This window comes from Chanodichthys erythropterus, chromosome 9 (genome assembly GCF_024489055.1).
Source record: "Chanodichthys erythropterus isolate Z2021 chromosome 9, ASM2448905v1, whole genome shotgun sequence".
Classification (NCBI taxonomy): Eukaryota; Metazoa; Chordata; class Actinopteri; order Cypriniformes; family Xenocyprididae; genus Chanodichthys; species Chanodichthys erythropterus.
The window spans coordinates 17586182-17610544 of NC_090229.1; the positions used below are offsets into that span (position 1 = coordinate 17586182).

Sequence of the window (24363 nt, forward strand, 5' to 3'; positions counted from 1 at the left end):
AAATGGAAAGAGCTTTCATTAAGTGCTCTGAATGGACAATTAAGGTTATTAAAAGGCAATTTATGCAATGCTAATGCTGTATAACTGTCTACAAGAATGAAAGTGAGGGATAATTATTACCAGCGTTGATGAGATCTGCATCAACCTCTTCCTCTGTTGGGTAGGGGCCCTGAATTATTCAGACAGCACAAAAAAAAAGAAAAGAAAAAAAAAGTACTCATTAATGCTTTTATGATGAGTGCAAAAATCATTCATGTTAATACAGAATTAAATACACTGAAACAACAACATTTACAGTTAAATGGAGACAAGAATTTAACACTTGCTTCATGTAGACGAAAGACATTTACACAGATCTAATGCTTTTATGTGTAAACTAATTTAATTTCATATATAATAGATATATCATTTCTGCTCACAAAGGCTGCATTTATTTGATCAAATGTTTAAAAACAGTAATATTGTGAAATTGTATTACAATTTAAAACAACTGGTGATTTGTTTAGTCTTCAATGTCATAAGATCCTTCAGAAATCATTTTTTCATGCTGATTTGGTGCTCAAGAAATAGTTTCAAGTTACAAGTTTCTTTAAATACAGTGAAAGGAACTAAAGATGGGCAAAATTGTTGACTAGCCCTCCAACAACCAACTAGTTTAGTGTGGTAGATTAGTTTATCAAGTTATTTTAAAATTAGCTTTAAATGTTGTGAGCTTTGGCTAAAGCGTCTCAGAGACAGTTTTAGCATGCTGACAGCATGTAGCGCGCTAGGAGTCTATCAGTACTGTCAGCATGGCAAACTGTCAGAGAAGTTTGTGCTCTGGATTCATCCCCTTTAAAGCACAGTCAGACTTCAAATTACCTGCTGTGAATAATGTGTCTGTTATTTTGAATAATCCGTAGGGCATTTCTTATTATTATGAATGTTGAAAAAGTTGTGGTTATTTTTGAAGAAAGCCTGATACATATTTTTCAGGATTCTTTGATGAACAGAAAGTTACAGAGATCATTTATAACATTCTAAATGTCTTCACTGTCACTTTTGATCAATTCAATGCATCCTTGCTGAAAAAAGCATGAATTTCTTTTAAAAAAAAAAATTAAAAAAAATCTTACTGAGCCCAAACTTATGAATCATAGTGTAGCTCCCTATTAACTGAAACTTCTGCTTGTCAAAATTAAAACTTAAAAAAAAAACTATATACTAACAAGTTTCCTCTCATTAATATAATGATACAAATCATAACAGATGGATTTTCAATGATGCTTCTAACTGCATTTAGCAAATTCAACATAAATCTGTTAAAGAAGAGCTTACCAGCCCCAGAATGCCATTTTCACTCTGCAGGTGGACGGTAATATCTGGCTTGATGAAATTACTTGCCAGCATGGGGATTCCAATGCCCAGGTTAGCTAAAAAGGTTATCAAACTGCATTAACAGATTATCATGAGAGACACACAGGAAATGTCATTTTTAGTAAACATCAAAACCATTGTTGCTTCCAATAATCTGTTAAAATTAAAGGAAAATCTCAGCCAATTTCATTATGTTTTTGTGAATGAGTTTTATGGTACTTTGATTGCTTCAGTCCCCATTCATCATAATTGCATGGCAATTATGCCGCCCCAAAAGTCATACCCATTTTGAACGACATAAAGGTCAGAATTTTCATTTTTTATAATCTCTTTAAAGGATAAAACAATGGTTCAGTGAGGTTAAAATGGTGTAGCATGGTCTGAAACACTGTACATACCATACATCCCGTCCTCAAACTCCAGCGCAGCCCTGCGAATAATCCTCTCTCTCACAACATCAGAATCTTTCTTGGGTTTGGGATTTTCAGCCTGGCCTTTCTTTACTGTACGCCTCTGCAAAATGTCAGACAGAGGGGCAGCAATAAGAAAAAAAAAAGATGACAGAGGATAGATGGATAAAGGAAAACTCAGACAAATCAAGCCACCTCACCTCGATCCGTTTCTCGTAGCAATCTCCCTTGACGATCCTGTGGACGTAGACGCTGGGGATGTGGATGTCCTCTGCTGCAAATGTGCCCACATCTACAATCTCCTCCACCTGAAGACAGAACATAGACTAGATGAAAGCAAAAATCTGATAAAGATCTCATGTTTCTTTGTAATGCAGCGCAAGAAACTACAGATAGGCAGAACTGTTGACTAGCCATCCAACAACTGATTTGGTGTTTAGTGTGGTAGATTAGTTTATCAACACTTTAAGTACGTTTGAATCCTTTGTTCAATGGTTAAAGGGGGTGCTGCAACCTCTCAGAGACAGTTTTAGCATGTTGACACTATGTAGCACATAGAGAGCACATAAGAGTCTATTCGCAATGTTGGCATGGCAAACTGTCAGAGACGTTGCTTCTTTGGATTCAACCCCTTTAAAACACTGTTGGACTTCAAATCGCATGCCATGAATAATGCCTTTGTCATTTTGCATAATCCTTAGGGCTCCTTTTTTTGTGAGAACCATAATTTTGTGCAATACCATTGAAAAGATTGGGGTTGTAAAATTGTTTTGTTTAGGGTGCATTAAATTAAAGGGTTAGTTCACCCATAAGACTTTCGTTCATCTTCGGAACATAAATTAAGATATTTTCCATAAAATCTGATGGCTCAGTGAGGCCTGCATTGCCAGTAAGACAATTAACACTTTCAATGCCCAGAAACCTACTAAAGATATATTTAGAACAGTTCATGTGACTACAGTGGTTCAACCTTAATATTACGAAGTGATGAGAATACTTTTTACGTGCCAAAAATTATAAGGGTCTCGAAATTTCAATGGTTCACCACTGGGGGGCGTGAGTAAAGAGCTTCGTAAAGCTTCAAAGCTTCATGAAGCAGTGTTTTGAAACACTAGATATTGTTGAATAAAACTGTTATTTCATTTTTTGGCGCACAAAAAGTATTCTCGTCGCTTCATAACATTAAGGTTGAACCACTGTAGTCACATGAACTGTTCTAAATATATCTTTAGTGGCTTTCTGGGCATTGAAAGTGTTAACTGTCTTGCTGGCAATGCAGGCCTCACTGAGCCATCAGATTTTATCAAAAAATATCTTAATTTGTGTTCCGAAGATAAAAGAAGATCTTGGAATGACATGAGGGTGAGTAATTAATGACATAATTTTCATTTTTGGGTGAACTAACCCTTTAATCAAAAGTGACAGTAAAGACTTTCAAATTGTTAGAAAAGGTTTTATTTTTTTATTTTTTATTTTTATTTTATTTTAAGGCTGTTCAAGCTGTTTTAACTTTTTATTTATCAAAGAATTCTGGAAAAAATGTATCATGTTTTCCACAAAAATAATAATCAGCACTGTTTCCAACACTGATAATAATAATAGTTTCTTGAGTACTAAGTCAGCATATTAGATATATGATTTCTGAAGGATCATTTGACAGTACTACAGGAATAAATTGCATTTTTAATGTATATAATTTAATTTATTTCATATATATATATATATATATATATATATATATATATATATATATAGCCATTTTAAATTGTAATAATAATAATAATAATAATAATTCTCAATATTACGGTTTTCCTGTATTTTTATCAAATAAATGCAGCCTTGGTGAGCACAAGAGTATAGACTTCTTTCAAAAACATAAAAAAAAAAAATCTTACAGACCCCAAACTTTTGAAAGGTAGTGCAGTTTGACACATCCAACAAGAAACCATCAAACTATACATTATACTGTTTCAAGAAATTGCCTGGTGAAACCATTTAAAATGGACACCAGGCCAGATGACAGTTTGGTGTCAGACATTTCTTCACTGCTCTGTATCATCATCTATCATCAGCTCACAGTCTAAGATCCATTACAGCTAAAAAAAATATACCATGCACGGTAGGTCAAACTGCCCCTGAAAATGTTGGAAATGCCTTGCATTGTGTCAGATGTAAGAAAAGCTTTTATTTAGAATACAGAGATGTAGATATTGCATTTCCAATGACTTCACACAGCATTGATATGGGCAGCTTTGAGGACCCTACTGGGAATAATAAACCTGTCACACATAAGCAGCCTGATTGAGGAGGCTTTGCCCTGCAAATGGGAAAATGTTAACCTATCTCTCTTTGGAGACTGGAGGATATGAGCAGCAGGGAATAAAGTGCTGACAGCTACTCAAGACTTAAACTTTCACAAACTTTTCATAACCACTAATCTTGAAGTCAAGAAGTTTATAAAATTGGCCAAAGGGACAGTTTTCATGTAAGTCAGGCTTTATTCGTCCTCAAAAGGAGAAAAGCAGAATGTTCACACTTCTCTTTTCCATACAATCATCACTAAAATCATCAATCACCAAAACTTCCAAAAACCATAATAAAGGTAGTCCATAATATACTAATTATTAATATTTTATTTGTATATGCAAATTTAGCACTTGTAACAAGAAACATAAGAACTAAATAGCGTTTACCATTATTAATACCACAATAAATTACTAATACTCCATACTAGTAATTAATATTTAATTTGCACAGTTTAAATATTTCCATATTCAAATTTGGCACTTGTAAGCAGAGATACATAAGATACATAAGAACCAAAAGCATTTACCATTAATAACAAACATAGGGCCAGATTTACTAAACAGGGCAAATTAGCTTGAGAGTGCAATTCCATAAAAGCGCAGAAGGGAATGGAAAGTTCTGCCCATGATCTACTGATGATGCACAAATTAAAGAACACAGACGCAGCTGGATCATTTCCATAATGACCAATGCAATTGTACTAAGAGCAGTGCAAATTAGTGTCTGGTTTAAGACATGTTTTTTTTCTTTATCTTCAGTAAATCCTGAAAGTAGTTTTTTAACACCAAAAGAGGGTTGGCGCTGGCGCAGGCTGTTAGTAAATCTGGCCCTTAGTGATTCATTTCTTATACTCCATACTATTGATTAATAGTTAAAGGTGCAATATGTAATAATTCTGTCCGCTACAGTTCGCTAGAGGCCTATTCAAAACAAAGGCGTAGCTTGATGACGCCAAGTTTTTAGAGCAAACTCTTGGGACATGTGGTCTCCACCTCAACGGACGGTGCAAAAGAATAGGGATTGGAGTCGGGAAGAAATTATGTTCATGGATGCGATTATTAACGTTACTGTAGTATGAAGCAGAGCAGGACCGAGTGTTGTAGGAGCTGAACGAGGCCGCTGGAGCAATTGCACAACACACGCCTCACGAGCAGCGGAACTTTTATGACACAGTCGCCGGCGCAGCTTCCGCTTTTCCGGTCATGAGTATGAGGTAATGCAGCTCTGTTTATCATATTAGATACATTTGAGTGTGTTTAAAATGATGTTATAGCGTTACTCTTTGCGTTTGCTTGGTGGCTGCAGTTTGAGACCCACTGCAGTAAGCTAGATCGATTTTAGACTATCATATTAATACTGGATGGCTTGTGTTGATAAATGGCATGCAATTCATTTTAAAAAGAATTGTATGATGGAGAAAATTCTGTTTTACTGTTAATAAAAATAAAGCTGCATCTGATTATACTATGTTAGCTACTTGACAAAATAGTGTTTTTCTCTGAGGCATGGTAAAGCATGGTACTCGCAAAAAAAAAAAAAAAAAAAAAAAAATCAAGAAAATTAGATTTAAGACTAAACATGTTGAGCTATATAACAATAATTCGTTTTCTGTCTATAAATATATCAAAACAGTTTTTCCCTTGTCTATTAAAACATGTAATATATTAAAGCGTCTTTAATGTTTCCATGGTTTCTACAACATAAAACCAGAAACCGAGGGTAATGTGGGTATGATGCAATTGACAGGCAACTCCTCACATGTCCCGCAGCCTTGGTTAAAAATTGCAATTTTCTCACGATGTACAAATAGATGGAAACATTTCGGATATTGTAAGTATTCAAGTGAACAAAATATATAACACTTGCCTAGTGGTTTTTGGATATTTTACTCCAAAAATATTCCATATTTCACCTTTAATTTGTGCAATTTTCATACTTGCATATTGAGATTTGTCACTTGAACCAATAGAATTTACCATTATTAAAAGGCACAATATGTAAGATTTTTTTATTAAAATATCTAAAAACCACTAGAACAATGTTATATATTTTGTTGACCTGTGTACTTACATTATTCCAAATGTTTCCAAGAATGTTTAAATCCAGAGAAATAAGCAATTTTAACCAGGACACGGCCCGTGTCTGTGCGTCACCTATTAATGACATCATACCCGCATTGCCCTTTATTTCCGGGTTTTATTTTGAAGGAACCATGGAAAAACCAAAAACGCTATATTATGTGTTTTATTAGACAGGTGAGCAACTGTTTGGATACAAAACATCGACAGAAAACTAATCATGTTATAAAGCTCAACACAGTAAGTCTTATTGATTAAATATTGTTTTCTTGATTTACAGTGAGTACCATGTTTTACCATGACTAATATCTTACTGCAGCGTGCAACAAGTGTCTCATAGTAACTGCTGAGTGAACACACAGAGTAGCAACTTTCAGCACACAAATGTATCTAATATGATAAAACAGCGCTGCGTTACACCACATACGCATGACTGGAAGAAGCGGAAGTGCTTGTCTGCGGCATAATAAAAGCTCCACTGATCTTGAGGCATGTGTCACACTTGTCTCTCATTAGCAATTGCTCCAGAGGCTTTCAGCCACACCCTGCTTCATACTACAGTAATGTTAATAAATCTTTAATACATTAGCTCATCCATTAATATGATTTCTGTCCTTTGGATTCTTTTGCACTGGTTGTAGACATGAAGACAACACCTCCCATGATTCTGCGAAATCAAAGCGTCATCAAGCTACGCTTTTATTTTGAATAACCGATCTCTAGCGGAGAAAAACTACATATTGTGCCTTTAATACCAAACCTGGTGTGGGATCACATTTTACTTTCATTTTGGACAAGAGCACTTTATTTGTGAAACTTTGTTTATGTTTAATGGAACAGAGAACATCACACAGGTTTAATTTTTTTGATGAACTTTGTGATCAGTAACTGTCAAGTATGTCTCATGTTGCAAAAACATTTTCATCCGCATCCTCCCGGGTTGAATTTTGCTGTTGTACCTGTTCTGGTGGTGTGTGTGATAACAGCACAAAGCCCCACACGCAGATAGCGCCGCTGAGAGCTCAGAGAGCGGCTTAGCACTCCTTTAAGGACCAAAAATAAGCTCTTAAAATACTGAACAAAAATCTGAGGCTCAGATAAAGGCTCAGGGGAGAAAACACACTTCGCCAAGAACCAAATCAATGCGCCCAAAGCACGTTTAAGCCCTGCAGATGTGCACAAACAGACAACAAAAGCCAGGCATCAAAAGTATTCTACAGACCGCACAAGCACACCAGCATGACTTTAGTTGTCAGATCCAATACGCTTGCACATCCAGCATAAAGGGACATTTCCTGAAATTGGTGCATATAACAACTGTGTCATCTACATACAGCACCGTTAGAGAGGGCAAAAAGATGAGCCTAGATTGAGCGGTGTTGCTGTTGTCATGGTTACCGCTGGTGGCATTTGCCTTTTTATCACTAGCCCGGGCAATGCAGGGCAGTGAGTGATTGAAGGGATCAGGCTTCCAGACGGCCTAAGGGTTTAATGCAGAGCACAAAATGAAATATGGAGTTAGCAACACTTTCTCTGGAGAGTTCTGTGCCTTATTAACCCTTTATGTACACAGTTACCATATACAGTAGGATACAAACAGATAGCACTTGGGTTAAAGGAACAGTATATCCAAAAAATGAAAAATCTGCCATTATTTATTTAACAGCATACAGATTTGAACCAGTATGAGGTTATTACAAAAAATTATCATTTGTTTGAACAAATGAAAATTTTAATTTTTTGGTTAACATCCATTAAAGTGACAATAAGAGACGTGAATAGTGCTTTACATTACATATACAGGTATGTTATAATATGCATATTATGTATGCATATATACTGTTTTAAATTTCTGCATTTACATATATTTCATAAGTATTTAAATTCATACTGTGAAAAGGAAATGTTTATACTGCTTTATATTGCTATATCTAGTATATGATATTCTAAAAATGTTGTACATCAAGCATTATTATAGTGTTATAATATTAATAAGTTTATATTATATTAGTAATATAAATGAGGAATATGCTTTTTCCAAGTTTTTTTTTATTTTTTAAATATGACTATATGATTACATATCGTATAGATATCATATGATACTATACACCATATATTATCTATAAATACACTCAGATATTGACATGTCTTCCTTTGAAGCAGCATTTGGTCTTCAGTGGGAATGAAAATAAGCTTGATGTCACCTAGAAAGAAGGAAAACAGGGATACAAAATCCTTGAGGGATACAGAGAAGCCTTTTTTTCATGGGTTTGTTCTTTTTTTGGACTGTGAGCCTTGTCAAAGCCGGTTAAATCTGCAGAAGCTGATGGGTACATGTTGTTATGAAACAGTTAGTGTGTCTCGATCAGAAACATGAAGTGAGGGTATTTTACATATCGCTTTGAATCAGGCAGGTAGCTAAAAATTATTATGCGTTTATTTTTACACGTCTCACTTCACATCAAGTGCCAAGCATAAGCAACAGACGCCACACGAATGAACGGTAATCTTCAAAAAATAGTTAGGCTTTGTGTCAGTAAGCATGATGAGACAAATCCAAACATCCAACGAAGGCATGAACAGCACTCTGCTAAAAACGTGACATTTTCCAATAAACAAAAAAAGGTATGTTTAAATATACTGAGGATAGAATTGTGTAGTAGTTACAGTCTTGTCTACTTTTTAAAGTGTTTAAAACAAACATATTTCTTCTTTCCTTCCTCCTCTCCAGGTGTTTTTGAAGCAAGTTTCAGCTCAGTATGAGTATGTTAGAGGAAACCCAGCCTATCAGCAGCATGCACCTTGAGGGGCCGCCAACCTGAGGCTAAATACAATTACCACTTCATTCAAGTGGCCCTTGAGGGGAATATGCACCAACTGAAGAGAAGGGGGCCTATAAAGACACAGGTTAGTTTTAAAAAGGAATTTATCGACATGTAGCACATTTTCATAAAATGAATCTACGCCAACATCCTTGATAAAACGGAATTCAGCCTTTAAATAAATTAACATGACAAAGTTATAATACTTTTGGTGTTTTAGTGTCCTTTTGAAACATTGAAAGGTAAAATGAAAGATAATTATAATTGTATTAAAAAGAGCAACCATGTACCTTGTTCAAAATGTCTCCAAGTCATACATATCTTAAAAAACATGAGTAAATAATGACAGAAGGTATAATTTTTGAGTGAACTTAAAATTTAATATGGCCTAAATTAGCCTGACCCCCCTAAAGAAAGCGTGATCCCCCTGAAGGGGGGTGGGTTCAAAGAAAGTAGTCTAACCGTAATATGAAGCTTTACCTGTAAATATGAAGACAGATTTCTAGCTCTGACTGATTTTAAATTGGAAATTTCATTTCACCCCGGAAATTAGTCATACAATTAACATTACCTGAGCAGTAGAATTAAAGGGTTAGTTCACCCAAAAAATTAAATTTCGTGTGAATTTGGGAAATTTGAGGGTGAATGCTTAAAGGTGCCGTAGAACATCTTTTTAAAAGATGTAATATAAGTCTAAGGTGTCCCCTGAATGTGTCTGTGATGTTTCAGCTCAAAATACCCCATAGATTTTTTTAATTGCCTATTTTGGGGCATCCTTAAATATGCGCCGATTCAGGCTGCACGGCCCCTTTAAATCTTGTGCTCCCCTCCCCTGGAGCTCGCGCTTGCCTTAACCAGCATAAACAAAGTTCACACAACTAATATAATCCTCAAAATGGATCTTTACAAAGTGTTCGTCAGGCAGCATGTCTAATTGTGTGAGTATGGTATTTATTTGGATGTTTACATTTGATTCTGAATGAGTTTGATAGTGATCCGTAGCTAAAGCTTACAATACACACTGTTGGAGAGATTTATAAAGAATGAAGTTGTGTTTATGAATTATACAGACTGCAAGTGTTTAAAAAATGAAAATAACGACAGTCTTGTCTCCGTGAATACAGTAAGAAACGATGGTAACTTTAACCACATTTAACGAAACATTTAGAAAGACAATTTACAAATATCACTAAAAATATCATGATATCATGGATCATGTCAGTTATTATTGCTCCATCTGCCATTTTTCACTATTGTTCTTGCTTGCTTACCTAGTCTGATGATTCAGCTGTGCACAGATCCAGACGTTAATACTGCCTGCCCTTGTGTAATGCCTTGAACATGAGCTGGCATATGCAAATATTGGGGGCGTACATATTAATGATCCCGACTGTTATGTAACAGTCGGTGTTATGTTGAGATTCGCCTGTTCTTCGGAGGTCTTTTAAACAAATGAGATTTATATAAGGAGGAGGAAACAATGGTGTTTGAGACTCACTGTCATTTCCATGTACTGAACTCTTGTTACTTAACTATGCCAAGATAAATTCAAAATTTTTAATTCTAGGGCACCTTTAATGACAGAAGTTTCATTTTTGGGTGAACCAACCCTTTAAATACGCTATAAAATACTGAAATATATGAAACACTTCTAATAAAAATTTTCTGCAGAATAGCTCGCTCTCACATATCTCTGACAGCAAGTTGAAAAAACCCCACCTCTCCTCCCCCTTTCATTTGCTCCAGGTGAATATTTTTGGTGTTACACGGTTTGAATTTCGACATAGAATCGCATGTATTGCACATAATTTCACTAATTCCTTCAAATTTTGTTCTCAAACCCAAAGTGTATGCACATAAATCCAGCTCTCAGTACAAAATTGAGCTCTTTTTAGCTCCTTATTGCGCTTAAACAGTCAAATACACACAAAATAATGATGTTATGTTTTAAGTGAATGTCAATAGTTGAAAGAAAAATGTGTAACAGTATAATGTATCCATGTGTTAGGTATATTAGGCTACTGTCACTTTAAGACCTGTTGCCAAACTAGGAGATAAAATTTAAAAATATCTATATGGCAGTTTTTCCCCATGGTATCGATGTCAAAATTGGGCCCAGTGAAAATGCTGAGTGGCTAGTAACTTTGGAAATATAACCCACAACTCTCTGACCCCCCCGAAAGACATTATGCATTTTGCACCCTGGTCCTATCCAGTAAATATGCAGAATAATAACAGAAAATCTTAACAAACAAATACTCAAATATTATACTAGGAGGTTATTTGATTGAAATAGGATTGAAAATTCAACACTACGATCTACTGGCTTCACATTTTGCAATATCCCTGATCTCGCTCACAACGCCCCAGCTGTCACACTGGTAATTTATGTGCAACAAACCAAAAGGATAATCAGCGTTTTGAAATTGGACAGAGGGAGGAGGAGAGATAATACCTTTGAGGACGAATTTCATCAATAACCAATTAGCCCCATCCTGGAAAACCCATTTCATGCAACCTGTCGTTTCAATAAAATTTGAAAAAGAACAGATCGGTACCTTTACAACCGATGTGACTAGCAAACATGGCCTTGTTTGAACCAACTGCCCTCCGCATCCCACAATGCTCTGGGCCTCATTGTACCTGCGATAACAGGATAACTGGAATATGCCACAGATTTGCTGTGCAGGCTTCTGTCGCCTGGCAACCGGCTGGCCGAATCGATTTCGCCTGCTTTATTATTATTTTTTTGGCAATCTGCATTTCCTTTGGTTAATGCTAATGATCAGTTCTTTTTAATTCATTAGGAAAACAGCAGCTTTATAGACACACAGCTATCAGATATCCTGTTAATTGGAACGTGGTCTGTTTTATAACGAGAGGAAATAAGGTGTCTGTTTCCTCCAGTGCCATCAGTACTTCCAGCGCCTGGCTCTGACAGGCAACAGGAACGCTTCTCTCGAAACGCTGAGGCATTGGCAAGCCTCATCGGCCAGCCAATTGAGAGGAAATAATTCAACATGGCTGCTGCTTTTGGCAGATTATAACTGGATGATCATAAAACACTGTCTCCCTTCTACGCAGCTAAATATGGCCTTGGCTATTTTAGAAAAAGTAAATGCTGAAGTTATAAAATATAGTGTACTCCACAGAAAATACACAAAAAAGGCAAGGGAATACAGGTGAAGGGCCAAACCAAATGACAGTCTCTTTGAAGTAAAACATGGGATAGAGTTTAAGCTGGTTTCAATCAAGCACTCCGTAATAAGCTTATCATGGACTGTAAGGATGATTTTATATGCAGGTAACAGGATGGTTCTGTCTGGGAAAAGAGATGTATGTGCAAAAACTGGGTCACAACCACTATACTCTCAAAATGCATTTGCACAAGATTTCCACTGTAGTAATTTAGTATAACTTTTATGTCTTCAATCGATTAAAAATCTAATCAAATTAATTATATGATTTATTAATAAATAACAGTTAAATGCATATAAATATTTGCTGAAAAGCCCCAAATGAAGATAGTTTAAAGACATTTTTGCAGACAAGTAAAGCATTAAAAAGACATCACAGAAGAACAGCAATAATGTTAATGCTGCCTGTAACAGCAGCTTGCTCCAACTGTATTTTATTAATTTGCACCAATAGTTAATGGCAAATATGTGCCAAAAAAAAAAAAAAAATGTGTGCCCCCCGGGACTGAAGTGACCCCCGTAAACGACCGATATTTACAGTGCCAGGGAACTACATGATGGTGAATGACCATCCAGAACAGAGCGGTTCAAAAGTCAGGCAAGTGACCCAGCAACTGAGGAAAGGTTATAATTCAAAGTTTAAGCTCATGGTGATAAAGGCAGTGGAGACATCAAACAACTCTCAAGCAGCCAAGAAATACGGTGTATCAGAGTGTACTGTTAGAAGATGGTTTTAAAAATGCTAACAGTCAAAGAAAAGCTTAGCGCGGTCCTAAAAGCAGCCGCTTCGGAGAAATTGACAGGCTAGTGTGTCAGTAAGTAGCCGAAAAAAAGAAAAATGGAGCTGACCATAACCAGACCCATCACTCAGCTGAAGGCACTGGATATCGCCAAAGAGCAGAACATACCCACCAGCGAGTTCAAAGCCAGCCTTGACTGGTGCAGAAGAATGATGCGGCAAAGCGGATTAGCACTACGCCGCAGAACAAGTCTTGCCCAGCACTTGCCCTTCGACTTCAGGGATAAACCGCTGTCTTTTCAGCGCTATATTGCTATGTTTATTGCGCCATCTAGAGTGTTTTTTTCTTTTCTCAAGACTACAATAAGATTTCACTTATACTGTTAATGAAATTTTGGTAAGCTACATGGTTTTCACAATGAGATGGATAGCCTAATTGTTGTTAAATTTAGATGGACTTACAGGTTATTTTTATGATATGCCATAAAGTGTTTATTTTTAAACGTGATTGAGGTCCATTTTAGCAGTTTTTACCATACTTTCAATACAAAATTTAAAAATTAAAATATGAAAAATATGCCATACACTGTAAAAAAGAATTGTAGGTTTAACTTAAAAAGTAAGTTACCTGGTTGCCTTAAAATTTTGAGTTCATTGAAATGAGTTAATGTGATTGGTTTAATCAACAGAAACTCAAAATATTATGTTATCTGAACCACATTACTTAAGTTGATTTGACAAAAGAAGAAATGTTGTGATAAATCATGAAAATATTTCTTTACAGTGTATGAAAATGATTATGCAAAAGAATGCTGGTTCATCTTATAATCAGGATCCTCTTATATTCAGAACAATATGGGTAATATAATTCCAATTGCATATTAAAGGTGCCCTAGAATTAAAAATTGAATTTACCTTGGCATAGTTGAATAACAAGAGTTCAGTACATGGAAAAATTGTTTCCTCCTTCTTATATAAATCTCATTTGTTTAAAAGACCGCCGAAGAACAGGCGAATCTCAACATAACAGTCGGGGTGTACGCCTCCAATATTTGCATATGCCAGCCCATGTTCCCAACATTATGAAAGGCATTAGACAAGGGCAGCCAGTAACGTCTGGATCTGTGCACAGCTGAATCGTCAGACTAAGTAAGCAAGCAATAACAACAGCGAAAAATGGCAGATGGAGCAATAATAACTGACATGATCCATGATATCATGATATTTTTAGTGATATTTGTAAATTGTCTTTCTAAATGTTTTGTTAGCATGTTGCTAATGTAGGCTACTGTTGGTTAAAGTTACCATCGTTTCTTACTGTATTCATGGAGACAAGAGCCGTCGCTATTTTCATTTTTAAACACTTGCAGTCTGTATAATGCATAAACACAACTTAATTCTTTATAAATCTCTCCAACAGTGTAGCATTAGCCGTTAGCCACGGAGTTCTATCAAAATCGTGCAGAATCAAATATAAACACCCAAATAAATACTGTACTCACTTGACCCCAAGCATGCATGCAGCATACATGACGAACATCTTGTAAAGATCCATTTGAGGGTTATATTAGCTGTGTGAACTTTGTAAATGCACTGTATTATAGAGTCGAGAGCTCGATGGGCAGGGAGCATGAGATTTAAAGGGCCAGCAGCCCCTGAATCGGTGCATAGTTAATGATGCCCCAAAATAGGCATTTAAAAATATTAATTTAAAAAAAATTTGAGCTGAAACTTCACAGACACATTCAGGAGACACCTTAGACTAATATAACATCTTGTAAAAAAAACGTTCGATGGCACCTTTAATAATAATACCATCATTGTTAATATAAACAATTAAAACAATAAACAATAACAGGATTATAATATATTCATATAACAGTTGTTTTAATAATTGTTGTAAATTAACATATTAAACAGCCACAGAAACAGGGCTGTTGATTAGTAGAATGTTCAGAAGAGCAGCATTTATTTGAAATAAAAACTTTTGTAACATTATAAATGTCTTTCCCGTCACTTTGGATCAATTTGATGTGCCCTAGCTGAATAAAAGCATATACATTTTCTTTAAAAAAAAAAAAAAAAAAAATCTTTCTGACCCCAAACATTTTAGTGTACATAAATAGACCTCTCCAAGTAAACCTTTTAAAACAGATGAGACAGGCACGACACCTGTAGTAAACCAGATGACCGTTTTCTTTTCTCATCCCCAGACAATAGGGATTGCAGTGAGTCAATCTTTATTCTGAGTCCCTGCTGCGAAAGCTGAAGGGTTGGCACCACAAACAACATCTTAACCAGTCAAACAGAGGCAGAATGCAAGATACACACTGTTGCTCAGCACTCAGCCAACTGATTCATTCTCCTAGCAGGATGGCTTTCCTCGCCAGATGCACAAACATTGAAAAAGGCCTTTAACCATTACCGTGTGTTCAGTGAACTGATAGCTTATCTTTAGTGGGACTGCAATAACCGTATTGTCAGATGATACTGGCCACTAATAACTGCTCATATTGCTATATAGCCACAATAAAAATTGAAAACCAGACAAATAAAAGCTCTAATGCACTGATAGCATCCGATACAACTGCAGCAGAAGACAATTAAAGAATCTGAGTAAGCTAAAAGTCTTCCTTCCTGATGATAGTACTATTGGTAGACAGATAGTGAAGGGTGAAAACTAGTTACAGAAATATCTGCTCAAAGGGTTAAAATACAGTAGTTATTGTTTCACATTGTAAACCATTTCAAACCAAGGCTGCAAGAGAAAGAATAGGGATGATGGAAGACTAGATTAATTAATGGAGTTCGTTCATGGCGAATGAAAATGCCTTTTGATAAGTCTTTTGTTCGTAGCTGTGTGTTTTGAACAAAGGCTTAGATAAAAGCATATTTGATATGCAGACAAGTGTTTGAAAAGCGCTCTCAGTAGAAAGGAAATGAAAAAGGAGTGAATAGGGGGGAAAAAACTTCAAAGATCTAAATGAAACCAACAATTTATTGTGTTTGTGTGAAAAACAATGATGAAATGAAATGCAGGAGGAGAGATATATGTTGGGGGAATTGAATCTATAGGATGGATATCATGATATATGCACAAACTTTTAAACCTGTAATAATTCATTCAAGCAGGATCTGACAGAAGCACATGGGCAGAAGTCATGTGATATTTACCTACCTCTACAATTGTGGTCTTGGCTGCCTTGCACATTGGCTGGTTGAAGTTTCGTGCTGTTTTCCTGATAGAAAAAGTACACGCTAAGCATTAAAATCTGTTAAACCAAATTCAAACATGTAAAGCTGAGATGTGGCATGTTCTTTCCTCTATTTAAGAGGCACTGATGATTAAATATGGTTAAATATAAGCCAGAATGACAAGTTATTAAAAATCAGAGCAGAAGAATTGTCAAAAACAGTGGTTACACTTTATTTTGATGGTCCACTTTATACATTCTACTAACTATAAGTAACTTTGCAACTATATGTCAACTACCAGTCATTAGAGACTGCTTAATATCTGCTAACTTTTTATTTTGATGGTTCCCAACAGACATTCTACTGACTACAAGTAATTTTGCAAGTACGTCAATTTATTCTACTAACCCTAACAGTCTACAAATACTCTAATGAGAGTTAGTTGTAATGTAGTTGCAAATTAATGAGTGAGTTGACATGTAATTGCAAAGTTACTTCTAGTTAGTAGAATATCTAAAGTGGACTATTGAAATAAAGTGTAACCAAAACAACTATTGAAGTAATCCATATTGGTGCCCCATCTTCCTAAAAAATTCAACCAAAGCAGAACAAGAGTACATTTTTTATGGAAAAGGAAACAGTGCACCCTTGTGGTAAAACAAAATACTACATATTAATTTATGTAACGTTGCAAATGTGCATGAGCAATAATAATGTCCTCACTGTTCAAATCTTTATTGTTTTCATATTCAACATAACACAGCTATTTTATAACATTATTTATAACCTTTTTACATGGCATACTTTATTATTTTTTTATTCATCAAATAATCATGAAATAAAGACGGTGTCCACAAAAACATTAAGCAGCTTTAACTGTTTTTAGCATTAATAATAATATGTTTCATGAGAGCCAAATCAGCATATTAGATTGTTTTTTGAAGGATCATGTGACTAAAGATTGGAGTAATGTTGCTGAAAATGAATACATTTAAGAATAAATTACATTTTAAAATATATTAAAACAGAAAAGATAAATTTCAAATAGAAATAATATTGATATTACAGTAATAATATTATTAGTAATATTAGCAATAATATTTATAATACTACAGTAAATATATTTAATGTACACAAGACATTTCTTTCAAAAACCTATTAAAAATCTTACCGAACCCAAATATCTGAATGGTAGCAGATTTAAAAAGAATATTTTTTAAATTATTGTACTGTTTTCTTTTTTCTTCTTCTTCTGTAAGTATTTTAGCACTATTTTTTAACATTATTCTCTGTGGGTTGTATAATGAATGAAAATTACTGGGTTTAAAATGACAGTCATTTTAATAGTTTGCTTTGTCTACGGTGTTTAAAATGTTATCTAAAATAAGGTACTGTTTATGTCTCCTTTTCAAAAAGTGTCTCATGTGGCCTTGCCTTCACTGAAACAGTCTGTGGGTATGTGCTAAATGGAAACAGAAAGGTGAGAGAAAGGAGCTATTTTCGGGTTTGGGCAAACCATCAACCATGCGATACTGTTGGATTAAGGAAAACAACTTTTAGTCTGTCTGCAGTGGGGCTGAACAACCTCAGAAGACATTTGTACCTGAAGACGATATTTCCAGCTTTGTCTGCTTTCCAGGCTTTGACCAGGGCATAGTCACCCGTGATAGCTTTTTCCATGATGAAGTGCCTGCCATTAAATTCACGCACCTGAAACAGGACAGTGGCAGAACATTATGAATCCTATATCTATTTTTACTGATCACACTTCAGATATTAATAGCAATCAAACCTCATCTGCAGAGACATCAGCTGCATGATTGCATTACCCAGTAAGACTGGAAGAGAAGTGACAACTGACCTCTCTGGGTTCACTGGCGATGGCAATGGTGCCGTCCTTGTTGTATTTGATAGGAGAGCCTCCCTCTTGGATGAGTGTGCCGTAGCCTGTGGCAGTGAAGAAGGCAGGCACACCTGCGCCACCGGCCCTGATCCGCTCCGCTAGCGTGCCCTGCCGTCGACAGAGTACAATGGGTAAACAAAACCTACCCGATTGGATTTTTTTTGGAATAATGGTACTTATAACAGCTTTAGAATACATATACTAGGCAATAAACTTGCCATTGAGAACAAAGGTAAAGTGTTTATTCTGAAGGTATGGGTAAAGGATGGTCTCACCTGTGGGGTCAACTCCACCTCCAGCTCGCCACAGAGATACTGCCTCTCAAACTCCACATTCTCCCCCACATATGATGAGATCATACGCTTGATCTGTTTGGTCCGAAGGAGCAGGCCCAGGCCAAAGTCATCCACTCTGTTTAAAACATACAGAAGATCAAATACTATAGCTATATATGACATTCTGCAATATATTTCAACCAATTCAGTGCATACAGTACACAACTACTTTCTTTTATCACTTTATTCAAAAACAGCTAGTAGATGCCGTAGTTACATTTTTACATCACTGTAAAAAATTATCATTCTCCATTGATGACTATTCAAAGGAATCTCTTTCATATAAAGAGTGAAACACATTTTTCCTTATCTGCAATCATTGACTTCACAGATCAACAGTCAGATGAGACTGTGTGCGTACTTGAGGTTAGATCAGCAACATCACAATGTCATTGTCCTACAGCTCGAGTGAGTAATCACATGGCATTTACAGCTCAAGGTGATTGGTTCAATTCAACCTGGCTGCGAAACTAACCTCCCATGGACAAAGATGCTAGATTTAAAAGTTTTTGAAAGAACTCTCTTATATTCACCAAGGCTGCTTTTATTTGGTTAAAAATACAGTAAAAACAGTAATAAACACAGACATAAATAACAGTAATACACAGAAATCATTATAATATGCTGATTTGGTGCTCAAGAAACATTTCTCATTATTATAAATATTGAAAACAGTTGTGCTGCTTAATATTTTTGTGGATACTGTAAAGCATTTTTCAGGATTCTTTGATGAGTAGAATTTTTTTGAAATTTTTTGTAACATAAAATGTCTTTACATTCACTTTTTAACAATTCAATGCATCCTTTCTGAATAAAAGTATTAATTTCTTCTTCTTAAAAAAAAAAAAAATGTTACTAAAACCAAACTTTGGAACAGTAGTTGGTTTGAATCCTCAAACTTTCCATTGTAAATCATGATTGTTAACCACTAGGCACTCCAATAGGCACTCCACCTTCAGAAAATGTCTAACTGCAAACAAACACATACACATTTCCAGAAAACCAATGTCCAATTTAGGTTGAACTATTGTTGGAAAAGTAGCACTTATTTCCTTAAACTGGTCTAAATCCAGTGTCCAATGAGCATTCTGTAGCAAACAGATCATTAAAATTCAGAACACGCAAGAATACGGACACAAATGCCACATAACTAATTCTTACTGCAAGAAACATATGAAATGTTTTACAGCTCTCAGACCTCCTCAATTCGTGTGGTGTGTGGTGGCTTGGCACAGTCACAGAAGCAGTGACTCAAAACTGATTTTGTCATTCATTAACAAATGGCATGACTTATTAAGACTTGCAACGCACTGAGGTATGAAAATGTTGGCCAGCTATCCCATATTTAAAGGCAGTCAGTGCAGTAGTGCAGATCTGGACATTTTTTACACTGTTAAAACCAAAGGCATTCTGTTGAAACATGAGGGGGAAATGTCTGATGAAATTAATAGAGACATTTTATAGACTCATGTATATTTTCTAGGTTCATTCGATCACCAGGGAGCACAGACTCTTCATGTCACGACTCATTCACTGGACCGAGAAAGGTTGCAATTAGACGCATACTGTGTCATTCCCTGTTCTCATTAACTCTCTTCTAATGTGTCTTTTTCACTTTTTTTCCTGCCAGATAAATGGCAAAGTCTTTTTTTAGTGCTTAGAGACTAGTTTTAATATAAAAGGATAAAAGAAGCTGTTATCTAGGCCATATACATGATTAGAATTCACTGAGGTAAAACAAACGGAGTCCTGAATTTCATAAAAAGCACAATAACATAAGTGATATTACCCAACACAAGTTAACAGTGAGTTAATTAGATTTTAGACAGTGTTGCCAGTTACTTGTTCTATATTTGCTCTGCCAAATCAAATCAAAGACCAAATCAAATCGAAGCAAAATAAACCGTTGTGTATCTCAAAACATACAACAGTGTTTTGTTCTTGAATTAATTTATTTGAGAAAATTGTTTAAATGAATGATTATCTGATTCACTCATAAAAACGTTCTGCATACAAATTTATATTTACATTTATGTATTTGGCAGACGCTTTTATCCAAAGCGACTTACATTGCATTATACTATACATTTGTATCCGAGTATGTGCAATCCCTGGGATCGAACCCATGACCTTGGCATTGCTAGTGCCACGCTCTAACCACTGAGCTACAGGAAAGCAAATAAAACTGAGCTACAAACAAGAATAAAAAAAATAGTATGTGAAATGACTAGCATGTCTAAATTCATTGCATTCATAAAACAGTAGCCAAAATGTACCCAAATTACCTACTACTTCTGACTAGATTCCAAAGTGCGCATTCAATGGACACTTTACTATCCCATGAGGCCAAGGGTGAGGATTTGTAAATGGCAGTGAAGTGACGGAACTATGCGACAATGACAACATGACGAATGTAGTATGTCTGGATTATATTCATACTATACACATTCATACTATATAGAACATACATTTTTAAAGGTGCCCTAGAATTAAATATTGAATTTATACTGGTATAGTTGAATAACAAGAGTTCAGTACATGGAAAAGACATACACTGAGTTTCAAACTCCATTGTTTCCTCCTTCTTATATAAATCTCATTTGTGCAAAAGACGAAGAACAGGCGAATCTCAACATAACACTGACGGTTACGTAACAATCGGGGTGTACACCCCCAATATTTGCATATGCCAGCTCATGATCAAGCCATTAGACAAGGGCAGAACGTCTGGATGTGCACAGCCGAATCATCAGACTAGGTAAACAAGCAAGAACAATAGCGAAAAATGGCAGATGGAGCAATAATAACTGACATGATCCATGATATCATGATATTTTTAGTGATATTTGTAAATTGTCTTTCTAAACATTTCATTAGCATGTTGCTAATGTACTGTTAAATGAGGTTAAAGTTACCATCGTTTCTTACTGTATTCACAGAGACAAGAGAGCCGTTGCTATTTTCATTTTTAAACACTTGCAGTCTGTATAATGCATAAACACAACTTCATTCTTTATAAATCTCTCAAACAGTGTGTAATGTTAGCTTTAGCCACGCAGCATAGCCTCAAACTCATTCAGAATCAAATGTAATACTTCCAAATATATACTATACTCACATGATCCAATGTATGCATGCAGCATGCATGACTAACATCTTGTAAAGATCCATTTTGAGGGTTATATTAGCTGTGTGAACTGTTTTTATGCTGTTCAAGGCAAGCGCGAGCTCCGAGGCGGGGGAGCGGGAGATTTAAATGTTTTTTTGAAGCTTTGATTGTGTTTATAGTGTGCAATATAACATGTGTTCATGTTTCGCGTGTAAAAAAACACAGTATTTTTCACATAATTTACTTATCTGTATACCGCTGTTTCCACTGTCATAAAAACGGGCTGATGACTTCCTTGTTCTATGAAGTCCCTCCTGCAGAAATACGTAACGAGTTCTGATTGTGCCAGCGGTTCCTGTGTTGTGATTCGATAGCAGTTTAGCGCATCTTGCCCAGAAAGGTCACGCCTCTTACCATAACGTGTGCTGCACATAGTTTTACATGTGGATTATTGTGGTGTTGTGCCGAATGAACACAAAAGACAAGAATTCCCGAGAGACTGAACTCTTTAATCTCCACAAGCAGCGACAGAAAATGTACAACGTTAGCACTCACTCAGAAGAGTACCTCATACGGAAAACAGCCATATACATAAACATAGTCCCCTCTTGTGGCCATTATGTGCACTGCAGTCCAACATTAACTATTGCAGTAAGGATACCACAATCATAATTTTCGGGAACCGAGTTAAACATAAATTGTAACCATTGATCTCTAAGTACAGCGTCCCTGGGAAGGCCAAACAAAGGTGATTGGACTGCGGGATGAAAATAACAGCGTTTCGACGACATGGCGACAAACACACTCTACAAACGCAACTCTTGTGTATTCCTGTGGGCGGAGGTTAGTCAAAAAACGGTTTTAGTGACGTCATTAAAGAAGGAAGTAGAGGGATGTAGTCCAAACTGGCCGTTCGATGTAGGCGACTTCTGTTAAATAAAATATCTCGCTTGGCATTGAAACTCTTACAGATTTTATTTATACTCTAACAACAACAACAACATTACACACTAACTAAAGTTTGAAACATGGGACCACGAAGAACGGGACCTTTAAAGGATGCCCCAAAATAGGCAGTTAAAAAAAATGAAAAATCTATGGGGTATTTTGAGCTGAAACTTCACAGACACATTCAGGGGAAACCTTAGACTTATATTACATCTTTTAAAAAGAAGTTCTAGGGCACCTTTAACAGTTGTAAAATAATGACTTATTCAAAAGACACCAGAGAGCATGCGATTTCAGACGCAGACATTCACATGCCTCCTTCCTGAATGAATCAATGTTTTTAAACGAATTGGTTGAATGAATGATTCAACGACTCACTCAAAGACAGAATCACTTATCACCATCTACTGGAGTAACAATACACTAATACATAGAATTACAGTCTGTCTGGAATGCACAAGTACAGACAAGAGAAGTAACACAAACAGTGATACAAGAAAACTTAAATATCAGCACTCTTGGAATGCTCCTCTGCAAAATCAAACTCGAAGACCGGAACTGTTGTATAACTATCGACATAACACTGCTGCAGGGCTGTGGCAGCTCTTTCAATTTAGAATAACACCAATCTGTAACTAAATGTACAGTGGCCAATAACTAATTCAAAACAAGTCAGCACACCTTTTCTGAGTAATGAGCAACGTGTTAAAGGTGCTAAACAGGATGTTTTGTTTTATACATTTTTGCAATATTACTTGAAACTGTCTTTACTAACTGATAAAAGACTATTTATTAGGTGCACTGAAAGGAATACTATTAATATACATAATCTGTGCGCAAGGTAGGGCCTTAAAAACATCAGCCGATCATCGCGTAAACGATTGGCACTCTGGCTTGTCAATCACTGCCATGACGTTCCTTGTGAGAGACGAGCGCGGCTGCGCGCTCCAGTAACTTTCCACACTCCACAGGCGCCGCATGCAATGTTTTTGTCAGGAGACAGGAGTAACAACTGCAGATTATGAGTTACCTGCGGTGAGTCCGACACGACCACAGCGAAGTTTTGGGAGGCGTTACTTTGAAATGAGCTGTGAAGGAGGGGGGTTGTTCTTACGCATGCGCTCATTTCAAAAACTCACCAACAGTCTTTGGATTTTCAGTCGACGAAAAAATCCTCTCTATCACCTTTAAAAGAGCACCGTGTTAATTCATTAATAATTGCGTGGATTATTTCTTATTTGTTTGCAGAGGAGAACTTCTCACAAAAAATCTCTACCTAATTCACCACGTGTGTACACACTTAAATTTGTTTTTAATCTCATTCTAATGTTAGTGAATTTGTGGTATTCTAAATGAGCGGCACTATGCACAAGGTTAGTCATTTGCATAAATCACGCCCAAATCATCTCCATATAAGGGCTTTCCGCATAACTTTCCGTTACAGCATTCCGTTGCTTTCTGCTAGGGCTGACCGATATATCCCATGCGATTGTCACACGCATTTCGTCAGTAAAGCCGGTTCCCTGATTACCGCTAAATCGCCATCACCTGCTTTCAAATGGAGCAGCATTTAATAAACAGAGCCGTAGATCACTAACAAGCCACGCAATATCGCCTTCATTATCGAAGGCGATTCATCTGCGATATGAACGCTATATTGCGTAGCTTGTCAGTGAACTACGGCTCTGTCTATTAAACGCCGCTCCATTTGAAAGCAGGTGATGGCGATTTAGCGGTAATCAGGGAACCGGCTTTACGACGAAATGCACGTGACAATCGCATGCTATATACTTTCTGCAGAAGTGCTCTTGGCAGATCCTTGAGCAATGCCAAGTGTGCCATTCTCAAAACCAGTTCAAACAAAATAAACACATTTTATAAAATGCCTGATTACAGACCTCTGATTAGCCAGCTGTACATATGTGTATATATGTGCTGCTTTATTCAGAGAAACCTTGCAGCTG

The 24363-nt window shown here is 36.2% G+C and overlaps 1 protein-coding gene across 1 annotated transcript in view; it reads right to left on the minus strand.

Annotated features, from left to right (window-relative positions):
* Positions 1–24363, minus strand: part of oxct1a (3-oxoacid CoA transferase 1a) — a 59840-nt gene that overhangs the window by 31403 nt on the left and 4074 nt on the right. Inside the window, exons 4-11 of the mRNA XM_067393720.1 lie at positions 18283–18418; positions 17966–18115; positions 17708–17814; positions 16088–16148; positions 1967–2074; positions 1755–1869; positions 1318–1412; positions 121–169 (exon numbers count right to left, since the gene is read on the minus strand). Coding sequence (XP_067249821.1) covers positions 121–169; positions 1318–1412; positions 1755–1869; positions 1967–2074; positions 16088–16148; positions 17708–17814; positions 17966–18115; positions 18283–18418 — 821 coding nt within the window. The remainder of the gene's footprint in view (positions 1–120; positions 170–1317; positions 1413–1754; positions 1870–1966; positions 2075–16087; positions 16149–17707; positions 17815–17965; positions 18116–18282; positions 18419–24363) is intronic.